The sequence below is a fragment of the Tetranychus urticae genome, chromosome 3 (genome assembly GCF_039701765.1).
Source record: "Tetranychus urticae isolate SD_2017Ah chromosome 3, NJAU_TeUrti_SD_1.0, whole genome shotgun sequence".
In the NCBI taxonomy this organism is placed as follows: Eukaryota; Metazoa; Arthropoda; class Arachnida; order Trombidiformes; family Tetranychidae; genus Tetranychus; species Tetranychus urticae.
This window is the reverse complement of record NC_142960.1, coordinates 15,032,941-15,058,352: the sequence shown is the minus strand read 5'-3', so window position 1 is coordinate 15,058,352 and position 25,412 is coordinate 15,032,941. Positions and strand designations below refer to the sequence as shown.

The 25,412-nt window shown below is 31.5% G+C and overlaps 4 protein-coding genes across 4 annotated transcripts; 3 read left to right on the top strand and 1 right to left on the bottom strand.

Annotated features, from left to right (window-relative positions):
• Positions 1 to 1,498: 1,498 nt before the first annotated feature.
• On the bottom strand, positions 1,499 to 21,205 carry Cerk (Ceramide kinase). The gene is made up of 6 exons (XM_015931273.3): positions 20,293 to 21,205; positions 19,744 to 20,154; positions 16,721 to 17,405; positions 3,149 to 3,425; positions 2,913 to 3,067; positions 1,499 to 2,730 (listed from the first exon to the last, which is right to left on the bottom strand). The coding sequence occupies exons 1-6, from the start codon at positions 20,414 to 20,416 to the stop codon at positions 2,493 to 2,495; spliced, it is 1,890 nt and encodes a 629-aa protein (XP_015786759.2). The 5' UTR covers positions 20,417 to 21,205; the 3' UTR covers positions 1,499 to 2,492.
• On the top strand, positions 4,268 to 6,386 carry LOC107364001 (acetylcholinesterase-1). The gene is made up of 2 exons (XM_015931275.3): positions 4,268 to 5,872; positions 5,961 to 6,386. The coding sequence occupies exons 1-2, from the start codon at positions 4,407 to 4,409 to the stop codon at positions 6,178 to 6,180; spliced, it is 1,686 nt and encodes a 561-aa protein (XP_015786761.2). The 5' UTR covers positions 4,268 to 4,406; the 3' UTR covers positions 6,181 to 6,386.
• On the top strand, positions 12,166 to 14,253 carry LOC107364005 (sorbitol dehydrogenase). The gene is made up of 4 exons (XM_015931279.2): positions 12,166 to 12,370; positions 12,452 to 12,776; positions 13,128 to 13,312; positions 13,533 to 14,253. The coding sequence occupies exons 1-4, from the start codon at positions 12,253 to 12,255 to the stop codon at positions 13,985 to 13,987; spliced, it is 1,083 nt and encodes a 360-aa protein (XP_015786765.1). The 5' UTR covers positions 12,166 to 12,252; the 3' UTR covers positions 13,988 to 14,253.
• On the top strand, positions 21,185 to 25,074 carry Swt1 (Swt1 RNA endoribonuclease). The gene is made up of 2 exons (XM_015931278.3): positions 21,185 to 21,489; positions 23,655 to 25,074. The coding sequence occupies exon 2, from the start codon at positions 23,679 to 23,681 to the stop codon at positions 24,831 to 24,833; it is 1,155 nt and encodes a 384-aa protein (XP_015786764.2). The 5' UTR covers positions 21,185 to 21,489; positions 23,655 to 23,678; the 3' UTR covers positions 24,834 to 25,074.
• Positions 25,075 to 25,412: the final 338 nt, after the last annotated feature.

Genomic DNA, 25,412 nt, shown 5'->3' with positions numbered 1-25,412 from the left:
TATCATCATCCAAAAGCGCTAATTGAAAGTTATTGAAACATATTGAGTTAATAATTAGTAAAGGATTGAATTAGTGAAAGAAAGATGCATGTAGGTCAGGCCATTCTCGAAATATCGAGGCACAAAGTTTCAAAAACAATGGCCAAAATCTAGAGAACTGTTGATTATTTTAAAAAAGTATTTGCTACATGGTGTGAACGCACAATTTATATTCACAAATAATAAGTTTCAGTCCTCTAACTCATACGGTCACAGAAAAAGGTCGATTTAAGTGCAAATCGAACTTATATGATTTACAGGAAACCGAAAGTTTCATCGCGCAAAATAAATGCATTTTCTGGTTCAACATGAAAAGTTTGATCTGTAAAATGAGTTTCGTGTAAAAATCTGCTTCAATAATTGTAATAAGGGCAATCGAAGTTTCAACTTCGAATTCGATTATTTCGCAAACTATGCATCAGATCAATTATTTATTAGTACCGAAGGACTCAGTTTTATATGTCCTTGCAAACTAACAGAGTCTAAATTACAATATGCTTATTTTTTACCCTTTTAAGCACATTTTTCTTGGTGTATTTGTTCAATTTGTGCATAAATGTGACAATTGTGTTAACTGTGTCTTTTTAGTGTTGAAACAAACACAGAAAATCACGTTTTTACAGTGAAAATCGTATTTTATGCCAAACTTATTGATACGGAGCCAGAATTGGAAGCCTACGGACTTATTAAAGTCCCTAAGAAATACTGGGAACGAATATAAAGTCAAGTTTTACGTACAGATCGATCGCTTAATCGATAAATATAATTTTCAATCTTCACTTAACACTAAATACTCCATCTTCTTGCAATTTTCAACAACTTCGAGGGTACCCCTTTCATCGGACTAAGTCCAGAATGACTAGCCTGAGTGGATAAATTATGTGACTTTTTGCAATGTATCTGTATGGTTTAAGTCCCATAATTTATCCACGCAGGTTACTTGCTACTTTTGGTAATATTTTTGTCCAAACTTTTTTAACCCAGAGTAATCAGAAGTTAGAGTTCTTTCCTTGACGTGTACCGCTTTATATTATAATTTATAATGAGCCAAAATTTCTCATAGTACGAGTTTGGGGCAAACAATTTTCGTGTTTCCTGACGAATTCGCGATGTCATTTTTGACTAGCTTGGATTATTGCACTATTTTTGCCATAAAATAAAATAAATCTTTCAATATGCATCGCAAGTAACCTTATTTAGCATATTTGATGCACGAAATTTAGTCTACTTATGGAATTAAATCAATCAGAAAAGTGCATTCTTTTATTTTCTATAATAACTCCATTTTCTCTAGCATCCTTATTAAAACCGTTATTTCTACATTTTAATGCATTCCCAGCATTAGTTAGGGGCCCTTTAGCTTCAGATCAATACTAGTTTTATTTTTTCTGGTTTCACATTATAAACAATTTAAATTGTTTGTTATTGAGGATAGAGAATCCGAATAAATGGAACTTAATTTGTTTGATAGGAACAGATTTTGTTTATTAACTGATCTCAGAAAGTAAATATCATTTGTAGTTAAACTAAAATTGTTTTCTAAAATGGTTAACATATTGGTTTACAATTAAATATTCAATTGATTGTCAATATCTTTGCTGGCTCTTAAAATTGTAAAACCCATTTACGGGTTTGAGCCTACAAAATCTCATTGATTTTTTGAAATTTCACAAGGAAAATCAAATGAGTTACAATTATTACAATGATAAACGATTAATATTCAAGCTAATAATTGACAATTAGCTTCATTTGTTATACACATTGAAAAGATATACAGAAAAAGAAAAAAAACAGAGTATCAAAAAGTATAGCAAAAGAATCAATAATAATCGGATTGTTGCGACAAATAATATAAAAAAGTTGATAATAATAATGATGATGATAGAAATGAACAATTTGAATTGTGGATGAAGAATTATAAAAGCTAACAAAATTAAGGTGAGAAGAAAAGAAAAAGAAATTCTTCGTTTGATTTAATTACAAAGCATATTGATCGTGAAGATCAGGAAATTGTTCAAAATGAAATAACAAAATATCGATGGATGCCATCAATGAAAAGGTAAACAGTAAAAGATGTAACTGAAAGGGAAGTGGAAAGGATAACAAATGATTCCAAGGGAAATGAAACAAAACAAACATGATAATAAATAGAAAAATTGATTGAAAAAAGCAAATTGAGATGAATTTGATTAATCTCAATTCTTGTAAGCTAAGTTATCAAATATCGATTGTGAATGTTGGTTTTGTTTTACATAAAAATTGACATAAAAAAGGATGAAACAATTATGATACAATTAACTAAGCATTATAATTAGGATGGCCAATTGAGGATGAATGTGATTTCGTGGCTTTTTTGTTGATTGTTGGCTTAAAAATGATTTATGTAGAGATTGGTTAACGATAATCTTCATTTCTTCCTGAATGCTTTACGAGTGAAGCCAAAAAGATTTTGTTTAAACACTGGAAATGGCCTCAATGGGCTGTGAATAGGATTTAAGATTATTTTCCATGTCGTTTCCATTATCATTTGTTTGATCATCAATTATCAGCGATTTGTTTAATTGGCCGTTTGAGTTTAATGGACGCGAAGTATCAAATATCTTGTTTGCTGACATTGTAAATGCTCCTTTGCCATTGAGATCACGGTTTTCTCGGCCATTTCCAAAAATCGGTAATAATTGACAGTGAACCCTAAAAGATACAAATTAAAACAATTAGAAAACAGATTCAACTCGGAAATTTTCCAAAAATCATGAATGTTTGACTTATGAACAGGTAAATGAAACAAATGTTTGAATAAATCAGATTATGTGATTCCTCTTTCGCCTTCCATTTCAAATTTAACTGTTCTTGAATGATTACTCAATACGTACTTCACATGTAGTGCTGGTTCATTGATTATTTCACCATCACAGTTCCAGACTGAGGCATTGGAAACTTGATATTTGCTTGATGATCCTTCTGGTCTAACGATTGGATTAAATTCAAACTCCTTGACTCGATAGACATCAACAAAATCAAGATCGAACTGTGAATGAAAGAAAGACGATTAGCAAATGGACAATATTAAATTAATAAGGTGATAATGTGTACTTGTGATAATACTTACAGGACTTTTGGCAAGATAGCCTGTTCTCATCATGTAACGAATATAATCGAGTCGTGAACATTTAGATACAATAATGAGATCAGCACAGCCATTACCAAGGTGAGCAGCTGGACTAAGGCCACGTTTAGCTTTTTCACATCGACAGGACATTGTAACAGCATTGATTGCCATGAATCGTCCTCGTATGGCTATGCATGAGCCATCGTTAACTTCCCGGTGTGGATCAATAACCGAATCATAGCGAGATCGAAGTCCTGATTTGGCACATAATGCACAGCTAAAATGATAAAGAAACAGAAAATCAATTAGTTAATAACCATTAGCAAATTGTATCATTGTAACGGAAAGTATAATAAGATCATTAAAAAAAGCTAAACCTGATATAATGACTAAACGAAAGGTAGGCTTATCAATGTTTTTCAAAATCACATTTCGAGTCTCTTTTTCTGTATTTTACACAATTCCCAACCAATCTAATTTAATTTGGTAATTACTGTTCAATCTTTTGAATGGAAAAAGATCGATGGAAGAGAAAATTAAATTAACCATTTCTTCTTCCCTTTATTATTAGATTTCAGGAGTTTTAGAAACAATTGGCGATTCGTTTATTGGATTTTACATTGAGGATGTTTTCAAGGCAACAATGAATCAATATGTTGAAGTAAGTCTGATTATAATTTATTGAAAACAATTGATCTATTGATCTTTCTTAATTCAGTTTGTTTTAGGTGATTGCAGTATAGTACTATTAGTACTATGCATCAAATTAGATGAGATGAAAAGACCAAAACAAGATAAATCTAAGCATTTAATGGTGCTTTGGATCACTGAATCAAACTAAAAGTTAATCGTTTCAATCTTTTATCAGCAATAAGTGAACGGAAAATGGAAAGGCCAAGTAACAAGAGCGAATCAAATGATTAAATTTTTTAAAGACCAATACTCAAAAATCATTATCCTGGTGTCTATAATGAATTATCATCTTTGTTGTATCGCGTTGCACTGGAAAAGGAAAACGTTCATGAATTGAATTAAAAAAGGTTAACTGCTCTTAATGTGACCAAATGTGAGCAAAGAATGAGAAGGAAAAATGTAACAAAATAAATCGACATTGAGTAGTGTATCAGACAAGTAGTCAGGGTTAACAAAATCGGACACTTTTCAGTCAACTTGAAGCTTAATATGCTCGAGATGGCGACACTTAAAAATTAACTCTGACCCTTTCTGTTAACCCTAACCCCTAGTGAATAGCCATACAATGAAGTTATTAATACCAATTGTTTTCCTCTTTTGCTTCACTTTTCAAATATCTTGTCAAACAAGATCATGGCATTACGAGCCCATTTTAAAAATATCGCCGGGATTGATAAAAGGTACATCAGTTGACTTTAGAGGTGTTAAAGTTTACCAGTTTTTGGGTATCCCTTATGCTGAACCACCATTGGATGAGTTACGTTTTAAGAAACCAGTGCCAAAGAAACCATGGAATGGAGTATTGAGTGTAAATAAATGGAGCACCGCTTGTATGCAGCCGGTCATTCCTGGTGTAAACGGGGATGACCTTACCATTAGCGAGGATTGTCTCATTTTGAATGTTTTCACAACACAAGATGCTTTCCAAGATCAAAGAAATGGCAATCAAAATGAATTACGTCCAGTTATGGTTTGGATTCATGGCGGTTCTTTCGTTTTTGGTTCAGCTAGCAAACAAGATTCATATGATGGTACACCATTAGTGGCAATCAAAGATGTAATTGTTGTAGCTTTAAATTATCGTCTGGGTCCTTTGGGTTTCCTTCATTTGCCCGAAGCAGGTGTTCCTGGTAACATGGGTCTTTGGGATCAGCAGTTGGCTTTAAAATGGGTTAAAGATAACATTGAATATTTTGGTGGAGATCCTGATAAAGTAACGATTTTCGGTGAATCTGCCGGTGCAGTGTCAGTTTCAGCTCATCTTATTAGCCCACAATCAAGAGGATTGTTCAAAAACGTCATTTTGCAAAGTGGTTCCATCTATGGTATAAACCTATTTACAATTCCCAATGTAGGACGACAATTCTTGGACAAGATTAATTGTGAATCAAACGATTATAAATCATGTTTATCAAATTATGAATTCGGTCAGTACCCTGAAGCTGATAGATTGGTATTCTGGCCAATAGTTGGTGACAGATTCCTTCCAAATAACCCAGAAGAGCTGGTTGCTAATGGTGTTGATCCAAACATCAACGTCTTATTGGGAACTCTTAGTAATGAAGGAATATTTTTCTTGCTTGTAAAGGACAACATCACTTTTAATCCGTCCAATCCAGTTGACCTGACTATTCCTCATGCTAGGTACATTTTTGGTGAACTGTTTGGTAAAAAATTGATCGATGTCTATTCAGAACTATACTTGGATTCAATACCAGCTGATGACTCTGATGCCATAAGGTTAGCCGTTGCTCAAGCTCATGGAGACGTTGTTATCTCTGGTCCGACTTATGCATTTGGTCGAGATTTGGTGGCTAATGGTGTTTCAAATGTTTATGCTTACATTCAAACGCAAAAGCCTCAGTCTTATGGGTCAGTTAACCAAACTTGGTCTTCAAATATTCCTACTCATACTGACGATGTTCCCATGGTTTTTGGTCGTCCTTTTATTGAACCCGAACAATACAATATTGAAGATGGTTTTCTATCATTTCTCATGATAGACATTTGGACAAAATTTGCCAAAGGAGAGTAAGTTAATTTAAATTCAACATTAACATCATATTTTTTGTACTGTCAACTGTAAATGTAATTTACTTCAACTTTTCTCTTGAAACAGAAAACTTCCAAAAATTTCTTACCAGGAATGGTTAGCCTGGGGTCAAAATAACAACAATCCTTATAACTCTATCGTTCTTGACTCTAAGAAACTTGGCTGGATCGAAACAGAACATGTTGAATTTTGTATCGAAAATTGGCCTTTTCCAGTCGAGAAACCAATCGATTTATATCCTCAAAATTTAACCATGAAGTCTAACTTATTCATTACAATTCCATGACAGTCACACTGAAACTAAAACAAGATCTGGTTCTACAACTGAACAAAATACAAGCCAACTTTGAAAGCGATTTTATCAAAAAACATTCGACCTGAGCAATTTTCAATTTCATATTTTTTTATTTACCTAAAAGGCCACCAAGTCTTAGCTCTTGACTCTAAATACACTCACTAATTAGCCAACAATAAACCAAAACCTAATCAAAATGAACAAAATAATTTTCCACCTTTCACGTTTTCCCTAATAATGAACATGAATTCCTTAGTTACGAGAAAGTTATTTTTCGTAGATGAAATCCAATGTCAATTCAATCGAAAAATTTCCTTCAGAATCCAGTTTTCGATATTCTCTTTATATGAATTAGCAAATGAAATGTTAATAACCATTAGAGAAGGCAAAGGAAAAGGTCAATGAGTCAAGTTGAAGGCTTAAGCTAATGGCATCACATAATGATTATCATTGAGATGACCAATCTCAGTAATGAGAGTCCATTTTGAATACAATTAACTAATAGTCAGAGTAACAATGAATTGACAAAGAAACCTGAATCTCCATGATTAGGTTACTAGGAAGTTGATTACGTCAAGTGATTACATTAACTGTCAATAATCTATAAATACTTGGTTGAAATCCATCTGAATAATTAACTAATTCATTTGTTTAATCGTTTCAATAGACCAAGTGATTAGTAAAATGTTATCCTTAATGCATATACTTATACATTTAGATTGGATTGCTTTTAAACCACGAATAGATTGAATATAAATGACTGAATCAAGGTTAATAGATTTACTTTAATCAAGACAAATCTTTAATAAATCACAATCAATTTTATCGATTAAACTTTTCGTTTAAAGTTTCCTTCATTTTAATAACATGAGGATATTGATTTGATATTAATTTCAATAATTTGCCACTAATGTATTTGAAAAGCATCAAATGAGTGACAATCAAGGAAATTAATTTGTTAAATTGTTGAAAAATTTTAAGCTCAGTATTGGTTCAATTAATCAATTCTGAAAGTTGGTAACAAGAAGAATCTGAAAGGTCAAGAGATTACAATTAACAGTTTTCAGTTGATACCATTGCAATTAGCATTTAATTGTCAACCAAGCTATTAATAGTAAAGGGATGATTATGTAGGAATGACGATTATCGAGGTTCGCTCATCATAAAAGTGTTCAAAAATGGAAAGTAAAAAGAGTTGTTTATTTTCAGAATAAATCAACTCGATAATGACAATTTTTAAATGTATAAATAATTAATTAAACATTGTTTTTAATTGTAATGATAAGCTCAAAGCTGGGATAACTGGAGTGGAATGAGTTGACAAGTGAAAGGCTTCGGAAAATCACACAACCGTTAATTGTTAAACAGTCGAACCGAGAAGAAGATTGAAATTGTAGATAAATCATAATGAATGAATAGTAAAAGTAAAATGAATGAAATTGAATGGTTCCAAAAATTGGGTAAAAATGAAGTTTAATGATAATCACGAGAGTAACGGTGCAAATCAATGCAAAGCTAAACATCATTGATAGGTTCATCAAAACACTAATGAAACGAGTTAGTCAATTTGATAATAATCGTAACAATTGATCGACATCATGATGATATCATAACAACTTGAAATTGAAATACAAGTTTTTAAAAAGGTAAATATTGGTTGACAACAGTCTAGTTGATTTATGATCACAATGCTTTGATCGTACGACAATGTCATTTTCAGTTATGCTTCAACTTGAATATCAAAGCATTCATAATTTGTGAATCAATCAAGGCTATGATTATAATATTTGAATTTGACAATTAATTACTATTGATGTTGAAATAAAAATAACAAAAACTACTCAAGAATCATGAACAGATAACTGAGTCACTGTTTTAACTTTAGCTTGAGGTAAGAAACGGATGAAACTATCATCTAGATGAATGATAAATGTTGTGATAATCATTTTATGGTTAGACCAACACTGATTTTTGCGTCTTTCATGATTGGATAGGTTATCTCAAGGTTACCCTGAACTGAATCAAGGAAAAAGATGAAAAGGTAAGGTAAAATTGACAGAGCAAAAACATCATGAGATGAACAATCTAAATAAATTGCTAAATAAATGTTTTTATGGGGATAATGATGCTAAAGATTAACGCTCTTCATCTAGTACTTGATCTAATTTCCAACGTAAATCAAGCTCAGTGCAAAAGTATTGGAGAAATTCATTTGAATTGTGAATTGCGTAGATTTTACTGATTTATCAGAGTTCTGAGTACAAACAAACTTCACTTTGACACGTTTATTTGAATAGAAATTTTTACATTGAAATTTCTTGATTAGTCTTTACCAAGAAATCGAGTCTAATCTTCAGTAAACCATGAAACTAAATTATGATTGTCGAGTGATCTTTTTATTTCGAAGGTAAAATTGTTGAATGTTCAATTGCCAGTACTTTTGCACTGAGCTTTAATAGTGTCTGAAACGTGGGTTCAATAAGGCGGATAAACGGTTCAATCGAGAGCAAAGAACTCGATTCAATTTCAACTTTTAATCAGTTTCAATTTCAAAAGATATCATTATTGACATCATTGTGTTACTTATGATGATAATGTTATTAAATTGGCATTTCAAGTGCTCAAAGTTTGTTGAAGCAAAAATGATGCCAATTTATTGTTAAACTTTCATTTATTTCATTGAAATTTGAAACTCAATAGTTACTTTCATGGGTTCAATTGAAAATTCATGGGATGAATACCTTTAGGGTTTCATATTTACAGTGAATAAAATGAAGTTTGGTGAAGCAAACAAACAAAAAGGCATCAAGTTTGCTTTCAAATATTGAACATTTTTCTTCTTTTCACCCAAATTTCACTTGAAACCTTATTTTGAATTTTGTATAGACATTGGAACTTCATTTTCTGACCAAAAAATTCAAGGCAAAGAAGCTTTACTCCAATCTTTCAATTCAGTTGATTTGAGTTGGAAAAAAAGTCTTTAAAGGAAAAAAATATCCAAATTATTCAGTTGAACAAATTGAAAGATGAAAGCGAAGAAGATAATTCAGTGTAAAATTAAGATTAAACACATTTTAAAGTCAATCCTCAATGTGACCTTTATCTGTTTGGAATCATCACAATTATCAGTTAAACCGATAAACATGATGATTTCAATACAACCTTCAACTGTTACATTCAATGGATAGACTTAATTAACCAGGAAAGGCAAAAATTAAACCTCAATAATACGATAATTTAATGCATTAAAATTGATGATAAAGTAAATTGCCTTGAATTGATAAACTAAATTCCCTACTGATTGAAGCTGGTTCATTATGTAAAGGCAATAATCAACACAAAATTAAACATGAATGCTGTTAGATAAATAATTGAAGAGGACATCTGAATACAACTGGAAAAATTGACATTGAAAATATTGATTATTTTTCACATGAAATTGAATACAAATTTTGGGATATTGATTGCACAAGGAAATTGATAATCATTGTTGTTAACCATCAACATATCCTTAGTATTTAAGATAATGATAATTGTTAGTTAACAGTTGCGACAAGTTGAAACTAGTTTTGAGCAGTTGAAAATTTTTGGATAACTTGTTGAAAAATAAAATAAAACTCATTGTAAAGTTGATATAATCATTATGATTCCCACTCAAGAGGCATTATGGTGATGATTATATCACACTTTAAAATACTTAGCCAATAATCAATGATATATCAACGGTATGTTGAAATATTTGAACATAAATGAAAAAGAAAACAAAATTCATGGCAATTCAGTGTCTCTGTAACAATGAATAACCATGAATGTTGATAAGATTAGGCAAGTTTAATGACGAGTCTTAATTAATTCATTGAAAATTGCCTTTTGGGTTCAATTTTGATGCAAAAACTAGTTTCACTGATTTTATGAATTCACTTTGCAATTATATTTTACCATTAATCTGTGATAATTTTTAAATTGGGAAAAAGCATTGAACAAATGACTCTAATGATGGTAAATTGATCGACTAGGAAATATTTAAGTTAATTATCAAAGTGTCAACTGATTTGGATGGCGATTTGCCATTGACAGATAATTGACAGTCCAGAATCAAGTTTCAATTGTTTAATTTTGTGGATAACGTTGACCATGAGGATAAACTGATGATGTAATGAAGCTTTTCAAGGATGAATTCATTACAAGACTGGTTAAACAATTTGAAACACCAAAGTTATTTCAATGGTGATCTTAACAGAATGAAGCAACTTTCATTGGAAGCAATTAATATCAAAGCTATACTAGATAATCATTAAAAGGATATTTCAAGATTGAGATGATGAATAGCTGAGTTTCGAAATTTTTCATGATAATATTTCATAATTTAGATAATTTGTTGTCAACAAAGTTCTTATAAATAAAGCTTTTCTTCATTTCAAATGAAAGTTGAGATAATTATAAAAATGCATTCAAATTGAAGAGGAAGATATTAATTAATAGTTGAAATAATTGAATCATTCAAAATCAAAACAATCAACGAAAGGATGAGAGTCGATATCATGAAAATTCTGACCACTAAGCTTGAAATTTACAGATAGAGCTCATCCTAGACTGAAATATTGTCCAAAAAGATATTCATTTATACTGAAAAATGATTGAAATCCCATAGAAAACTAAAGAATTGCTTTTTTCAGATTTCATCCATTTTATCATGAATTTTTCGCAAAAGCACATGTCTTTTGAAAGCTTATATTGATTATAAAATGGTTAATAATTTTATCCAACGTGAACCAAACGGAACCCAATGAATCAATTCAATGTTTGTCATGAGAAAATTTACTCAACGTTTTTTATTGATTGTTGTCAATGTAAAAATTGAATCAAGAATGCAAAAAAAGTTCAATTATAATGGACAATGGTCAGAATTATGTGATTTTCATGAGATATTTGATGACCATCCTTGCAGATAATTATAAATGATACAAAATGGCGTTGTTTAGTATTGAAATAGTTGATTTGGAAAGACAAATTAAAGTCAAGTCTTTGTCTATTTGATAATCAGTTGATTGAAATGAACTGTTGGGTTCAATTGGCGAAACTGTAAACAAATATTGAACATGCTTTTCCGAATCTCGATCAGCAGATCACGAGAAAGGAATTTCATGATAAATTTATGAGAAAATTTCATTGATTTACAAGAGTTCCCTGGTAATACAATTATGATGATTACTGGTTTATCAAGATGAGATGAAGGTCAGTCTCAGGGTACATCCCATGAAATTGAATCAACGAAAAAGAAAGAGAATATTCTATTACGTTTTTATTGAATTTGCTGAGACACGTAAACATGAAGGTTATTCAACGTCACAAACATGATTGATTCTTCATCTTTTTGGGTCTAAATATCAGCTCAATTGGCTACTGAATTTTAAAATCCATTGAACAATTAGGAAACAATTGATATTCAATAAAAATTAATCTTCTAATTGATTTTCATTGATTTTAATCAGAAAGTGAAAAGCTAACAAACAGCTGATAAGTAGTCTTGTTGACCTCGTCATAATAATAATGAAGAGCGGACAAAATAATGTAAAAATAAATTCAAAATTATTCTTGAATATACTTGAATAGTCATGAAATTGCATTGAATTTTGTTTAGCAATTTTAGAGATTTAATATTATCTTTAATTTTGTGGTTTATTGGTTGAAAAATGGGTAAAAATGTAGATTATTTGATTCCTTGAAAGGTTTAACTTTTGAAAAATGAATAAAATTCAATTAAAAGCATAAAATGTAAAGAATAGTCTTGATTGTGTTTTGTTTTATCAAGAATATTCTTTGCCATTCTCTGATAATCATCCACATTATCATCATCTCTTATCTTGAAGCACCCATTTCGTCATGACGGGGCAGCCCTCTCCTTTGCACTCAAAACCCATCAGTTGAAAAAAGACTATATAAACAAGTGAAAGACTGAAACAAGTGTTTAAGATTTACTTGATTGTGATTAGCTACTAACAAGTTTTACCAGACTTTTCATATTAACTAAAGTTTTTTAATCCTTTTACACTAACCAACAAGATGCCTCCAAATAACACTGTATCGGAAAACGGTGGCGACAATCTGTCTCTAGTTTTGTACAAAGCTGGTGACATGAGACTCGAACAGACTCCATTACCTTCAAAACCCGCAAGAAACGGTAAGTAATACAATTTATTCAAAATTATTGTTGAACCTGTGATTTTAATTGTTGTTTTTTCATTATTGTGTGATTGGACAGAGGTGCTTCTTCAAACTCAACAAGTTGGCATTTGTGGATCAGATGTTAGTTACTGGGTTAAGGGGCACATTGGTGGCTTTTGGGTCAAGGATCCAATGATTTTGGGACACGAAACAAGTGCCAAAGTGGTTGAAGTAGGCGAAGGAGTAACTCATCTCAAGCCTGGTGATAGAGTGGCCATTGAGCCTGGTGTTCCTTGTCGTTACTGTGTTGACTGTAAAGAAGGTGCTTACAATTTATGTTCTGGAATATTTTTCTCAGCCACTCCACCGGACAATGGAACCCTCACCAGATACTTTAAACATGCTGCTGATTATTGTTTCAAGTAAGTATTTAAAAATTTTCAACTTAATGTTAAACAACAGCAAAATAAGAGACTAATTGTGAGCCTCAATCAACAAACCAAGTTTCAATCAAGTCATTCACAGGGAAACCTTCAACTTATCTTAAACTTGATTCTATGAATTTCTTTGTTCAAGCTAATCAAATCTGATTATTTCAAGGGTGTTTAACTAAAATTAACATTGGTTAAGTGGTTGCTTTGAAAATTTAAAGATGGCAACACTTTTTAAAGCCAAATCTTTATAAATCAAAATCTGGTTTAATCTGTTTTGCGTTTCTTTTTTGATTCAAGTTTTGTCTGATTTACTAACAATTGATAATCTATTATTTACAGATTACCTGATCATGTTTCATATGCAGAAGGAGCTCTTATGGAACCTTTATCGGTTGCTATTCATGCCTGTTCTCGAGCTAATGTTTCTGGAGGACAAAAGATTCTGATTCTTGGTGCAGGTCCTATTGGATTAATGTGCATTCTGGTTGCTAAAGCTTATGGTGCAACAGACATCTGTATTACTGGTAAGTCTAGCTTAACAATCAATAAACCGTTAAGATTATGATTAATGTTGCAAATAGGATTGAAAAATATCAATTAACTTTTGATAAATTGCCATAACTTGAGTTAATCTCATGAAATGATTTGCTGTAAATCCTTTTCATCACACCTTTAGACAACAATTTAGTCAATTGGATGATTCAAATTGTTTAATCTGCTTTTGTTTTTTAACCTTTAAACTAGATATCAATGCTGAACGTCTTGCATTGGCCAAAAAAATTGGAGCAACATCAACCTTTTTACTATCAAAAGACTTGGGGGAAAACGAAACTGCTGAGGCCATTGAAAAGCTCATGGGATGCCGACCTGAGGCAGTCCTTGAATGTTCAGGAGCATCTCCGTCCATTCGATTAGCCCTGATTGTCTGCAAGTCAGGTGGTTGTGTCGTACTTATCGGTATGGGAGCCGATGAAGTTCAAGTTCCTCTTTTATCAGCTGTATGTCGAGAGGTTGACATTCGAGGTGTATTCAGGTACAAGAATAGCTATCCCAAGGCGGTCAACCTCATTTCCAGCGGAAAAATTGATGTTAAACCGATAATAAGTCATTACTTTAAGCTCGAACAAGCTCATGATGCATTTGAACTTGCTCGAAGTGGTAAAGCCGTTAAGATCATAATTGACTGTAGTCTTGATTAAAATATAACTTTCAGTCAATGATTGTAACTACAACTCGCAACTAACAAATTTACCTGAAAACGAAAAGGTAAATAAGATGATTCATTCAACGTTAATCACCGACAGTTTAGATTATTTAGCAAACTCACATTTATTTTAGCACAAAATGCATGATTTTTAAGCGCAATTTATCCATGAAAATCATTGTATTAATCTCATTTCATGTAACATTTACCATTGGACAATATTTGAAACCATTTTATTAAACAAATACATTTTAAAACAAATCAGAAGCAAACAAACTGAACATGATTTTATTGTCAAACTATTCAATTATTTAAGCATGATCACGAGATGATAAAATTACCTAAAAGTAAACACGTTAACGATTCCATGAGTTCAAAAGTCAACAATCAGTCTCATAGAGAGCTTTATCATAATGATTAAAATTGCTGAATTGAATCTGATGTTGACGTTGAAAAATTTCCTGGTTTACAGCTTGACAACTAACATTGTATCATGTTAGTTGCGATTTAGCAATTTGACAAGACACAAGACAATTACACTGAATGAAAATGATTAGATTTTAATCTCAATTGATATTTTCTCAGCATTGGTATTTAATTGAGTTGTAACTAGCATCATGCTCTCAGACTCTGTTACCTAACTTAATTCAATGAATCATTGTATAATACTTTTATTGTCACCATAATAAAACTGATTAAACGAGAGTCGTGTCAAAGTTCAACTAACTTTTAATAATTACTGAGCATTCTTACAACAAAAACGGAGTAAAATCAAAAAAAACCACCAAAGGTCGACGTTTAGGTTTGAAAGCTTAAAATGAAATTAATGAAAACTGAAAAATGAACACCACTTAAGAGTCATTTACCGCAAGTTCATTTACATTGATTTCAATGGTGAAGAGATTTTAAAATGATCAACTGACTGAGCATTGTTGTTCATAAAATATGAAAATGAAAACGAAATTGATGAAGAGCAAGGCTGGATAACAATCAACAATTATCAACATGATGATACTTCGTTGCAAGCCTGTTAAGTTTAATTGTAAATTTTGTTCATCACATCATTAAGAGATTATAACCTTTTAAAGGAAAGTCAACATGCAAAATGAAAAGGTGTAAAGAAAACATGAAAATGATGAAGATGAATGAAATTGTTGTTGTTTTCTTATGATAATGATGATGAACAAGGGGTAAGTTCAAGTTGATAATTCTGAATAAGTCGACAAGTTGTTTTCAACTCATTATTTCAAGCTGAGATAACCAATGATCCAGAGTAAACCAGAAAAACATGGTGACCAGTCAAGGTAAACAACTACCTTTGGCATCATTTACCATCTTAAAAGGGCAACCATTTTTTTCTAGCTTGACAAACATTGTGGTGAAATGAATTGAACCGATGGATAAATTATGATAACGATGTAATATCATGATAATATTGAGTCAATAAATGAAACTACCGACATTTAATGAAAATGTTATTGACAAAATTGAATGAATCTTCAAATTTTGATAATTATCAATAATAAAGTTTTGTTCAAAAAAGCTTGTTTGTCACCTTTGATATTGAATGAAATGACAAAATCTGAACTTGTTAAATCAACAACTTAATCATTATGCTAATGAGTACAGACAGTTAACTTAATTATTTTCAATTACGATCTAAAATAATCCAATAATCAAGGTAATCTTATTTGACAGCAAAAATAACAGTAAGTGAATGAGGTAAAAATTTAGATATAAATCAAATTAAGGATTGTTTAGGTGAATTAGGAAATAATTTTTTATTCAAATTAATAAAACACTCAAAGTATAATATACTCAGCATCAGACGATTTAACTTGTGATAAACTGATTTCAACTGATTTGGCTTCATCTTGAGTAAACCTATTAAAATTGTTATTCACAGAGAAATGGATTTGCTCATGTATTTGATTTACAATGAAACTGAAGCTCTTTAAACGGCAGATTAAACCTCATTTTGGCTCATCAATTTTGTCAACCAGAACCTCTATCAATTGCCTTGAGATCTTTTCAAGCTTAATTCAGACCCAATTTAATTAAATTAATTAGTTTGATTATTCGTTTATTATTATTTTGTTAATTTCTTGAAACTGCAATTTTGTCTCATTTCAGCTTTATGGTTTATCGACTCAATCCTTCACCTCTTTTACACTCAAGCTTGCCTTTGAGTGACCCCAAGTATAATCATTTGTAATAACTCATGATTGAATAATTGATTAACGTTAACACAATTACCTCTAATTTATGGTTGCCAAATCAGCTCATTTTTTAGCTGACTTAATCAAGCTCACAACACTATTTGACAAATTTGCATAAAAATCGAGATTGATTGGTAGCAGAAATGCAAGTTTGTTCAACAAAATGGTGCTTTATGGTAAATCATCTCACAAATTGATGTCTAAATTTTTAGTTTCAGTATCTCAAGTAAAGCAAAAACAATAAAACGATTGAAAGATGATTTTTAGATTGTAAGTTTACAAAGGTTCGACTATTCTTGGACGAAAAACCAATTGGCATTATTATGAATTTTTCACCAGTTTTTAGACAAGGTTGAAAGTGGTCCCATTAGAGCAACATAATGCATTGAATGTGTAAAACCAGAAAAAGAGCTCAATTGGATTGGAAGAGGTAAAAGTAAAAAATGAAGGTAAAGATAGAGGTAAAGACAATAAGAAGGATAAAAGGAGAGTTTAAAGTATTGACTTACTCAGAGGTACAGATATCCGGATCTTTTGGTGATCCATCGAGTGTGGAAACGTGAAGCTTAATCTCTCCTTGGTAAACTTTGTGAGCTAAAATTTTCTTAAATCCAGCCCAATCGTATCTTTTAGGTCCCATCCAGCGATTTTTTTCACTGTCAGCCATAACATCACCAAAGAATCCATAGCCCAAGATGGTTGTACCATAACGAAGGAGTTTACCCTCATCTCGAGCTGAGTGGATTGCACTCACATCAATGCTGACCTGGTTTCCTAGGATAATGTGCATGGCTGCAGTTACTGGATCATTGTTACCACAAACACCAAAACAAACGGCATCCGTTGAACCAGCGGGAATTACACCGATAATTGCATTGGGAGGTAATAGGGTTGATTGTGGGTTGTTGTGGTCTATTTTGCCATCGGTTTGGGTTCGTATTAAAAGACCGTTGAGTAACTCTGAAAACATTCCGTCGCCACCAACACAAATTAAACCATCGTACGAGTTTATTGGAAACGCTGGGTCTGTGATAACATCGCGAGCATGGTTAACCCGCTGGGTTGTGATTACATTTGTAGAACAGCCGGCAATGGCGAAAAGTGGAGCTATTTTATCTCGATATATTTTAGGGCCTTTCTTTTTACCACCGTAAGGATTGATGAATATCATTAAACTCTTGGGTCGATTAAAGTCTGTGAAAGAGGAAATTTTCAATTAGTATTCAGTTTAATCTAAATTTGTTTTTACATAAAATAGATGAGATTTAACTTATGAATTGATCGAGAACTTGAATATCATCTTTACACATTATCAATAGTTATTATTCAAATGTATTCACTTGATTTAGTGAAAATGTTAATCAGAAGCAGAAGCAGTTTAATTGAATAGGAAGGTTCTGATGTTATATCAAAAGCTATTGAAATTCATTGATATCAAAAATTTTGTTTACTTTTAATATGGTTGAAGCTGTAACCAATTATAAATTCAATGGTAATTTATGGAGAAAATTAATTGAGTTTAATGTCAAGTAAGGTTAATATTGATGATGAGCATCTAGATTATGCTAATTTCATCAATTTTTTCAAGGAAAAATTTCAATCTTTTCTGGGTAAAAGTTCATTTTCATATTAAATTAGTGAAAGTATTAAACTTTAAAGAATAGTTATCAGAAAAAAAGTGGGTAAAATTGTTGGAATAAAAGAGTGAAGAGAAAACTGAGAAGAAAATAAAAAATGTAAAAGTTCAGTTAAATAACTGAGTCGACCTCAATATTTAACAGCTAAACAAGAATTGAAAGAATGAGAAAAAAAAACAAAATTAATCGTTACAAGTATTATCAGTTGTTGATTTCAAGTGAAAGTTTGAATAAATAAGCAAAGCAAATAAGCTAAGCGAAGAAAATAGTCTTTTAAAATGATAAATAATAACTAATGATTAACTTAATTTGATAAGAGATTTGTTATCGGAATAACAATAAAGTAATCAAAGTATTATTGGAAGTAAAATGTGATAGTAATTGTTTGGTACAAGTTTAACATGTTTAATCATGAAATACAAATTGGAAGCAAAAAATTTGTCACTTTTTTCAAATTGTGACATTGATTCAAATATGAAGTGTTAACAAATCAAATGTTAACAGCTAAAAACTGGTTTATTTTTAAACAACAATTTTGTCTAACATAACCAGTTAATGGAAACCAATGGTCTTTGGTTTTTAGGTTTGACAACAACATGGATCCTTTTGGAACATGTTTTGCCACAATTAATGTTCACTCAATGATCTAAGTGCGCTTAATTTGTTTGTTCACTGTCAATTGATTTTCATTAATTTGTATCAAGACACAAATTGAAGATGTTAACCATTGTGAGGTTCACTTAAACGAGAAGGAAAAATTGTTGAAAAAGTGGGTCAGAATTTAGTGAATAAGCCTATTCTAATAGATGATGGTAAGTGCTGATGATTATGATGATGGTGAAGATCAAGAGAAGGGCCCAACTTTTTCGAGGATGATGATGATGATAATGATGGGAAAAGGTTGATTGGGAAGAGTAAAGTGAGTTGTTTAAGTAATAACCAGAAAATTGATGTCTGATAATCCGGAAAAGGTCGAGATGAGTGATTCATATTATTGTGAACAATGAAATGAATTGAAAAGGAAGAATGGCCTAATGATGTAGAGACGGAAAAATCGCTTTGGAAAATTGAGTTTGATTAACCTGGATTCTTTTTAATCATAACCAAGCTAAATTGATATCGTTTAGGAAACTAAACTGTCAACTTGAATAGGAAAAACATAATTTTAATGAGAATGTCAATTTTTTAGGGAAAAACTCTGTAAACATTCAATATTTCCAGGTAAGTGTCAACAAGAAGGAACTGGAAAACTAAATTTCCGATTCAATTTATATCTTTTCAAGGAAGAACATCGAAAAGACTGAAAATTCCATATCATGATGGATATCAACAGTAATTGATTAGCTCTCAAAATTACTAATTTTGGGCATTAAGAAAACTTTTCCTTTTCTCTTTGTATCTTGTTGACTTGAGTAAACAGTTTACCCAGAAAATGGGGAAAGTTCAACGATAACAATAGGAATGGGCAATGTTCATCGTGATAGAAATGAATTTATCAGAGAAATGAGGAACTAGGAAAGAAACATGGAGTGCAATCCTCTACATATTGCTATCTCTTTATGATTTATATTGCATTAAATGTTTGCTTGTTACACCATAAAATTGACAATTCAGTTTCAACTATTAATGGTTTCTTCTTTGATTCAAGTCATGCAATTTTTGACCATTCAGTTAATGTTATCGTCAAGCTTGATAACACTAAATTTTCACACTTTTTTTTGTCTCTGACTTTCTTTTTGACTTTTGGTTCTTATTTTTTTTTGGGGTAAAGATGATATTTCAAGTCTCTGTTAGGCTTTTGATAATCTTTACTTAAGAGCTTCTTAACCGTTGAGTGTGAAGATATTTTGAGTGAACCTTTCATAAGATAAGTCCAATGGGAAATAGCCTCTTACCTTTTAAAAAGCTATTAACTAAAACAATCCATTCAGCTATTTGTTGTTCCGATTGTTCAACTGGATCTAATATCAAGTGATTAAGTTTCCAAGCAAATTTTCCACTCGGAATTCCGTAATAAACACGAACATGGTTCATCTTATTGTGTCCATTTACTGATTCACTAGAGTCTCGATTTGATGAAGGGACAGTTGACGATGATGAGGCTGAAGATGATGAGGTTGATCCAATGTTGCTCGGCAACGAAAGACCACTGTTAAAGCTATTTCCATTGAGATTCACAGAGGACAGTGATGACAATTGATCGCAATTGTTGGAAATTTCGATACATTCACAGAAAAGCTTTTTAACCTTACGACAGGAGCATGAACGAACGGCAACAACCAAATTTAACGGAATGATAGTTCGATCTAACCAGTAAAAAAGGGAGAAAAAAAGAAAAATAAGTAAATCATTTTGATAGTGATTGTGGTTTAAAATTAAGTTGAAAAATTGAACAAGGAAAAGAATGGGTTAAATTGGAAAGTGTCCAAAAATGAATGACTTACAATTAGGTTGAGATTCGGGTTCACAGAGTATACAGTTAGCATTAAAGACGACTCGGCTTTTTTTACCAAAGACTAAAAAATTGTTGGTTACAGATGAAAATTTGGCTGATGGATGGTCCTTCATGTTGCAAGACAATGTGGATGCAATGGGTAATAGGTGAGTTTCGATGAGGTGAGGATGAATGGGATGAACGTGAATGAATACACACTGACCAGGAAAGTTTGAGACAAACAAAAAATTGCGATTGGTTCAAAGACGAGAGAGTGTGCACAAGGGAGAAAGACTATTTGTTAAGTAGAGAAAAAAGACAGCAGAGAGAAGGAGAGAGAATGGGAGAGAGAGAGAGATAGAGAGGGAGAGAAAGAAAGGAAAGGAAAAAGAGAGGAGAGAGGAGAAAAAGAGAGAGAAAATGACTGTTTTCAGCTGAGAAAAAAAGTGGGTTCTGTCTGAGGATCAGGCAATTCAAGTCCAAACTTTCCTTCTCCTTGTTATTCGTATCATGATTCCGAAGTAAACTCTAACAGCGAAATAAAAGAATCATACTTGATTATAACAGGTTTACCTTGATTCTATTCATTAGGAAGACAAGTCTCTTTTTTTCTCTCTCATTATTTTGTATAAATATTTTATAAAATTTTGATTTCTCTCTTCTCCTTCTCTTGGTTTCTCTATCAGTTTCTTTCCTTCGTTTGGATCGTGTTGTTCGAGGCATCCAAAAATTGGCCAGATTTTGATTGAAAAGTTCAATCTAATAGGAAACAGGAGACACACCAACAAAAATATAAAATCAATATGAACAGTTAGTATAAAGAAACACACAATTTTAATCAAACGGTGAGCTAAAAAGATAAATTGAATTACATTGAAGGAATAAAAAATATACTATTTGACAACAATGGGTAACAATCATGCACAAAATTTGATTGTAAACAAAGACTGTGTGCCCTCTATTGAGTGAAAAAACTACTTTTAACCCAATATTGTTTTGTTGACATTTTATAGTAAATTGTATTAACCTGAGATTAATTATGTAAATTTTAGATGTTTATTTAATATTAAATTGTCAAGAGTGTTTGCCCATCTTAACTTGATTATAATGAATTATTAGTCTAATTATTGAAAGTGAATCTAAGCCTGGCTTCCAAGGAGGAATGTTTTTTTAAAAATTGAAACAATGGCTATTGTGATAAACAATGGTAAGTTAATCATGAAATACAATTTATCTGATGGTTGATCAATCATTCATTGAATGACATTTAAATGACTGGACAGTCGTTGATTTGATAAGTAAAATTGGTAAGGCTTTACTTTTACGGACAAAGGCGTTAACACTAGCACAGATGATGAGAACTTTAAATTTTGGTCCAATCAGGGTAATCCTTTTAAAGTTGTTTTCGATGGTCATGAAACTGAATGAACACAATGAATAAAAAGATGAAATACACAAGAAAAAATTAAAAAAACACAAGAAAAAAATAACATGGAGATATGAGGGATTCTAAAGAAATAGCAAAATGCTTTTCTCAAACATTGAAAGCTTTTACACCTCGAACAGATTAGTGTTTTTTCATGATGTGGAATGAAGATTTTTTCAACAGTTTAACTCCTTTTAATTTTAATCAAAAAATTACTTCAGTCGAAGATGAAGAGGAACCAGGAATCAGCTTTGCTAAATATTTCAAGCTGATTCCGAATGGAGATCAATATCATTGTGTTAAAACATTGAACTGTTCTGGTCAGATGAAAAAGATGAAGTGCCAGACGACTAAATTTAAATACATTTATAAATGTAATAAGTGTTTAAAGAAAATGTCACCAAGTAATAATACCTGGTTTGATAGAGGTCATTTGTCGGTGATGGAGAACCTGGCTATTGTTTTTCTCTGGTGTGCTGAGACAAACAACAAAAACACGATCGAGTTTACAACTAAATCTGAAAAAACAATAGTGGCAAAGCGTAAAGCTATCAGGAATGTAGCAGTAAATCACTGGTTGAATAATAGGACTGAGCTTGGAGGATTTGGAAAAGAAGTTGAAATTGATGAATCTTTAGTTTTTAAAAGAAAGAGTAATGTTGGTCGACTGTTATCAAATGAGGAAGCTGGTGTTTGGATAGTTGGTGGAGTGGAAAGGAACTCTAGAAATTGTTTTTTAGAACTAGTTGAAAACCGAAACAAGCAAACATTGAATGAACTGATAAAGTTCTGGGTAAGACCGGAGACACTAATACTTACTGATTGCTGGAAAGGTTATTTGGACTTGGAAAATATTGGTTACCGCCATGGTCAAGTCAATCACTCTCAAAATTTTTTAAATCCAATGGATAGAAACATTAACACACAAAAAATCGAACGCTTTTGGAAAAGTGTTAAGTCAAATCTGCCCAAGGAAACCAATGGTCCTAACAAAAGAAGCTATTTACATGAATTTTGTTTTAAATACAAATATCTTCAACACCTCAAGCTTGGGTTACGGTTCAAGTTCATGATAGAGTTGATCTCTAGTCACTATCAAAGTCCTCTCAACTGTCAAATTAACTAAAGAAATAGAGAAAAAAAGCTTAATGTTTCACGAAAAAAGTAAAAACCATTTATTCTTTGTATTTATTTACTCGATTGTTTACGCTTTTTTCTTAATTTTTTCATTGGTTGCGTAAAGTGTGTTATTTAAGATATCCTTCCATATGTTTAAGTGTTAACGCCTTTGTCCGTAAAAGTAAAGCCTTACCGTAAAATTGTAATATTTGTTGAAATGGTTATAAAGTGTTAAAGATGGAATAACAATAACAATTGTTATTACTGTAATAGGCTTTCTTGGAAGATGTATAATAATGGAATCAGATTGATTCTAATTGATTAGTAACCGGTTGTTCAGTAACCGGAATTTTATTTGATTAACTAATGTCTTGCCTTGAGACAATTTGTTAAGGTTAAAGTTTTCGCTTTTCTATTCATTTTTCGTTACTTCATTTCACTTTTACATGAGTAAACATTTCAGTTCAACTGATAAGGAAAAAAAAGGTTGATGACCATTGGGTAAACATTGAATTATCAGCATGATACCAGGTTTAAATTTTTAATATAAACTTAATAACTTGAACATTAAATTTTATTAACCTTATTAACTATTCGATTAATTTTGATGCTTCAATTTGAATAGTTTTATGTTTGTTTATAATTTGAAATGAGCGCTTTTTTTAAACTTGAACATGTTATTGTTGCCATGGTTAGATAACCTTTTTTTTCAACAGAAAGTGAATTTATCTCTCAGGTTCCAACTTTAATTTTGTGAATATAGTTTTGAGTTAATCATTATCTTGATTCAATGTAGTAATCACATGTTTATTTCTTCCTCCTTACAGCATCTCAAAGACCATTTTTAGACCATGGAAGATGTAGATATGATGGAAGTTGATGAAGATCATTTAGATCATTCGAAGGCCGTTAAACGACTACCAAATGGTCAGTTAATCTCAAATAAACGAGCAAATGAGGCCGTTGATTGTGTTCATGGTCCAAGAAAGAAAATCCGTGCTAAAAGGTTGATCAAACGATCTGGTGGAAAGTTTATCATCGTTCTGGATACAAATATTCTCATTAACCATCTATCTGATCTCAAGACTTTTCTATCAAATACTCATCTTGTGGAAAGTTGTTCACTTATCATTCCTCTTATTGTCATCCAGGAGTTGGATTGTTTAAAGAAGACCAACCAGTCATTTGTTCAAAATTTCAAATTTATCAATGAACAATTACGTGCTGGAAAGGCTTTATTCAGCGATAAAATTTGGTTAAAAAAGTATCCACCTGATAAAGTGGAAGCAGCTCTAGCCAGAATAGATGTGACTGAAATTAACAATGATGACAGAGTATTAAAAGCCTCACTTTTGATTAACGAGATTTCTGCCAAATCTGATAATACTGTAATTTTGGTGACAGATGACTTAAATCTGCGTAATAAAGCCTTAGCCTCAACTTTAAAAGTGACTGATTGGGGTGGATTTTGTGATAAATTTGGAATTGAAAGTACCAGTAAAAGTAAAACAGGGAAAACTGTTGAAAAATTTAGACCTGCCACTAAAAAGATCAACGTGCAAATTAATAAAGACCGAAGAACTGATACTACATCTTCATCAAAGACTGATTTTTTCACCGATACTATGCAATTTGGTGATTGGTTAACACTAAAATATTCTGCTGAGATAAAACTGAAAGCATTTATGGAGAAAATTTTGAGAAAAGAATATGATGATCTATGGGACAAAATCTTTAAAATTAATTTCTCAAATTGTTCGTTGTTTGAAATAATTCGATGTCTTAAACACGGCTGGCTTGGAACATTCAGTGATATTTTTAACCGGGATAAAGAAGTTTATCAGACTATCGAGACAATGTTTGAACTTTTGAAAACTGAAAAGAACACCAATGAATTGACAACCTTAATTCATAATTTCTTACAATTAGTTGATAAAATCGAAGAAAAACTCGACAAATTTTGTGATTCAAGCCTGACAAAGGAGAAAATCTCTCAAAAATCTTGATAATTACTGTTACATTTTGTGCATTATAAATTTCCAAAAATAGTTTATCTGTGGATATTGGAGATAACGAAAATTACTCCCATGTTGTTATTAAGTGGACTTATAAAGATAAACTTATCAAATAAGATATATGTTTTCCATGTTTACCAGTCTTTCAAATATTGTGATATTCTTGAGAAATCAAATGTATTCATGGACAAATGATTAAAATACAGAATTTTTGTATTTTTGTACATGCAAAGATGAACAGTTCACAATCTTTATTTCTCGTATAATTGTAAAGGTTATGGATTTCATTTTGGTCAAGTTACGACAAAATTTTATCATCTAACGATAAAATGAGTCTTAGTTCAGATTTAAGACTTGTTGAGCTTGTAAGGGCATGAGAATGGAGTTCATTTGTGAAATACAAAACTTCTCTTATCAAAGGTTTCCGAGAAAATCGTGTTAAAGCTTGAACTTCGATTGCCTTTGTGCAGTTATGGAGTCAGATTTCTTCATCAAATTCATCCTTCTCATGTACATTAAATGTCATGTATCATGTAAATTTAATGCTTAATAAAGGGAGGTTAGTAATTC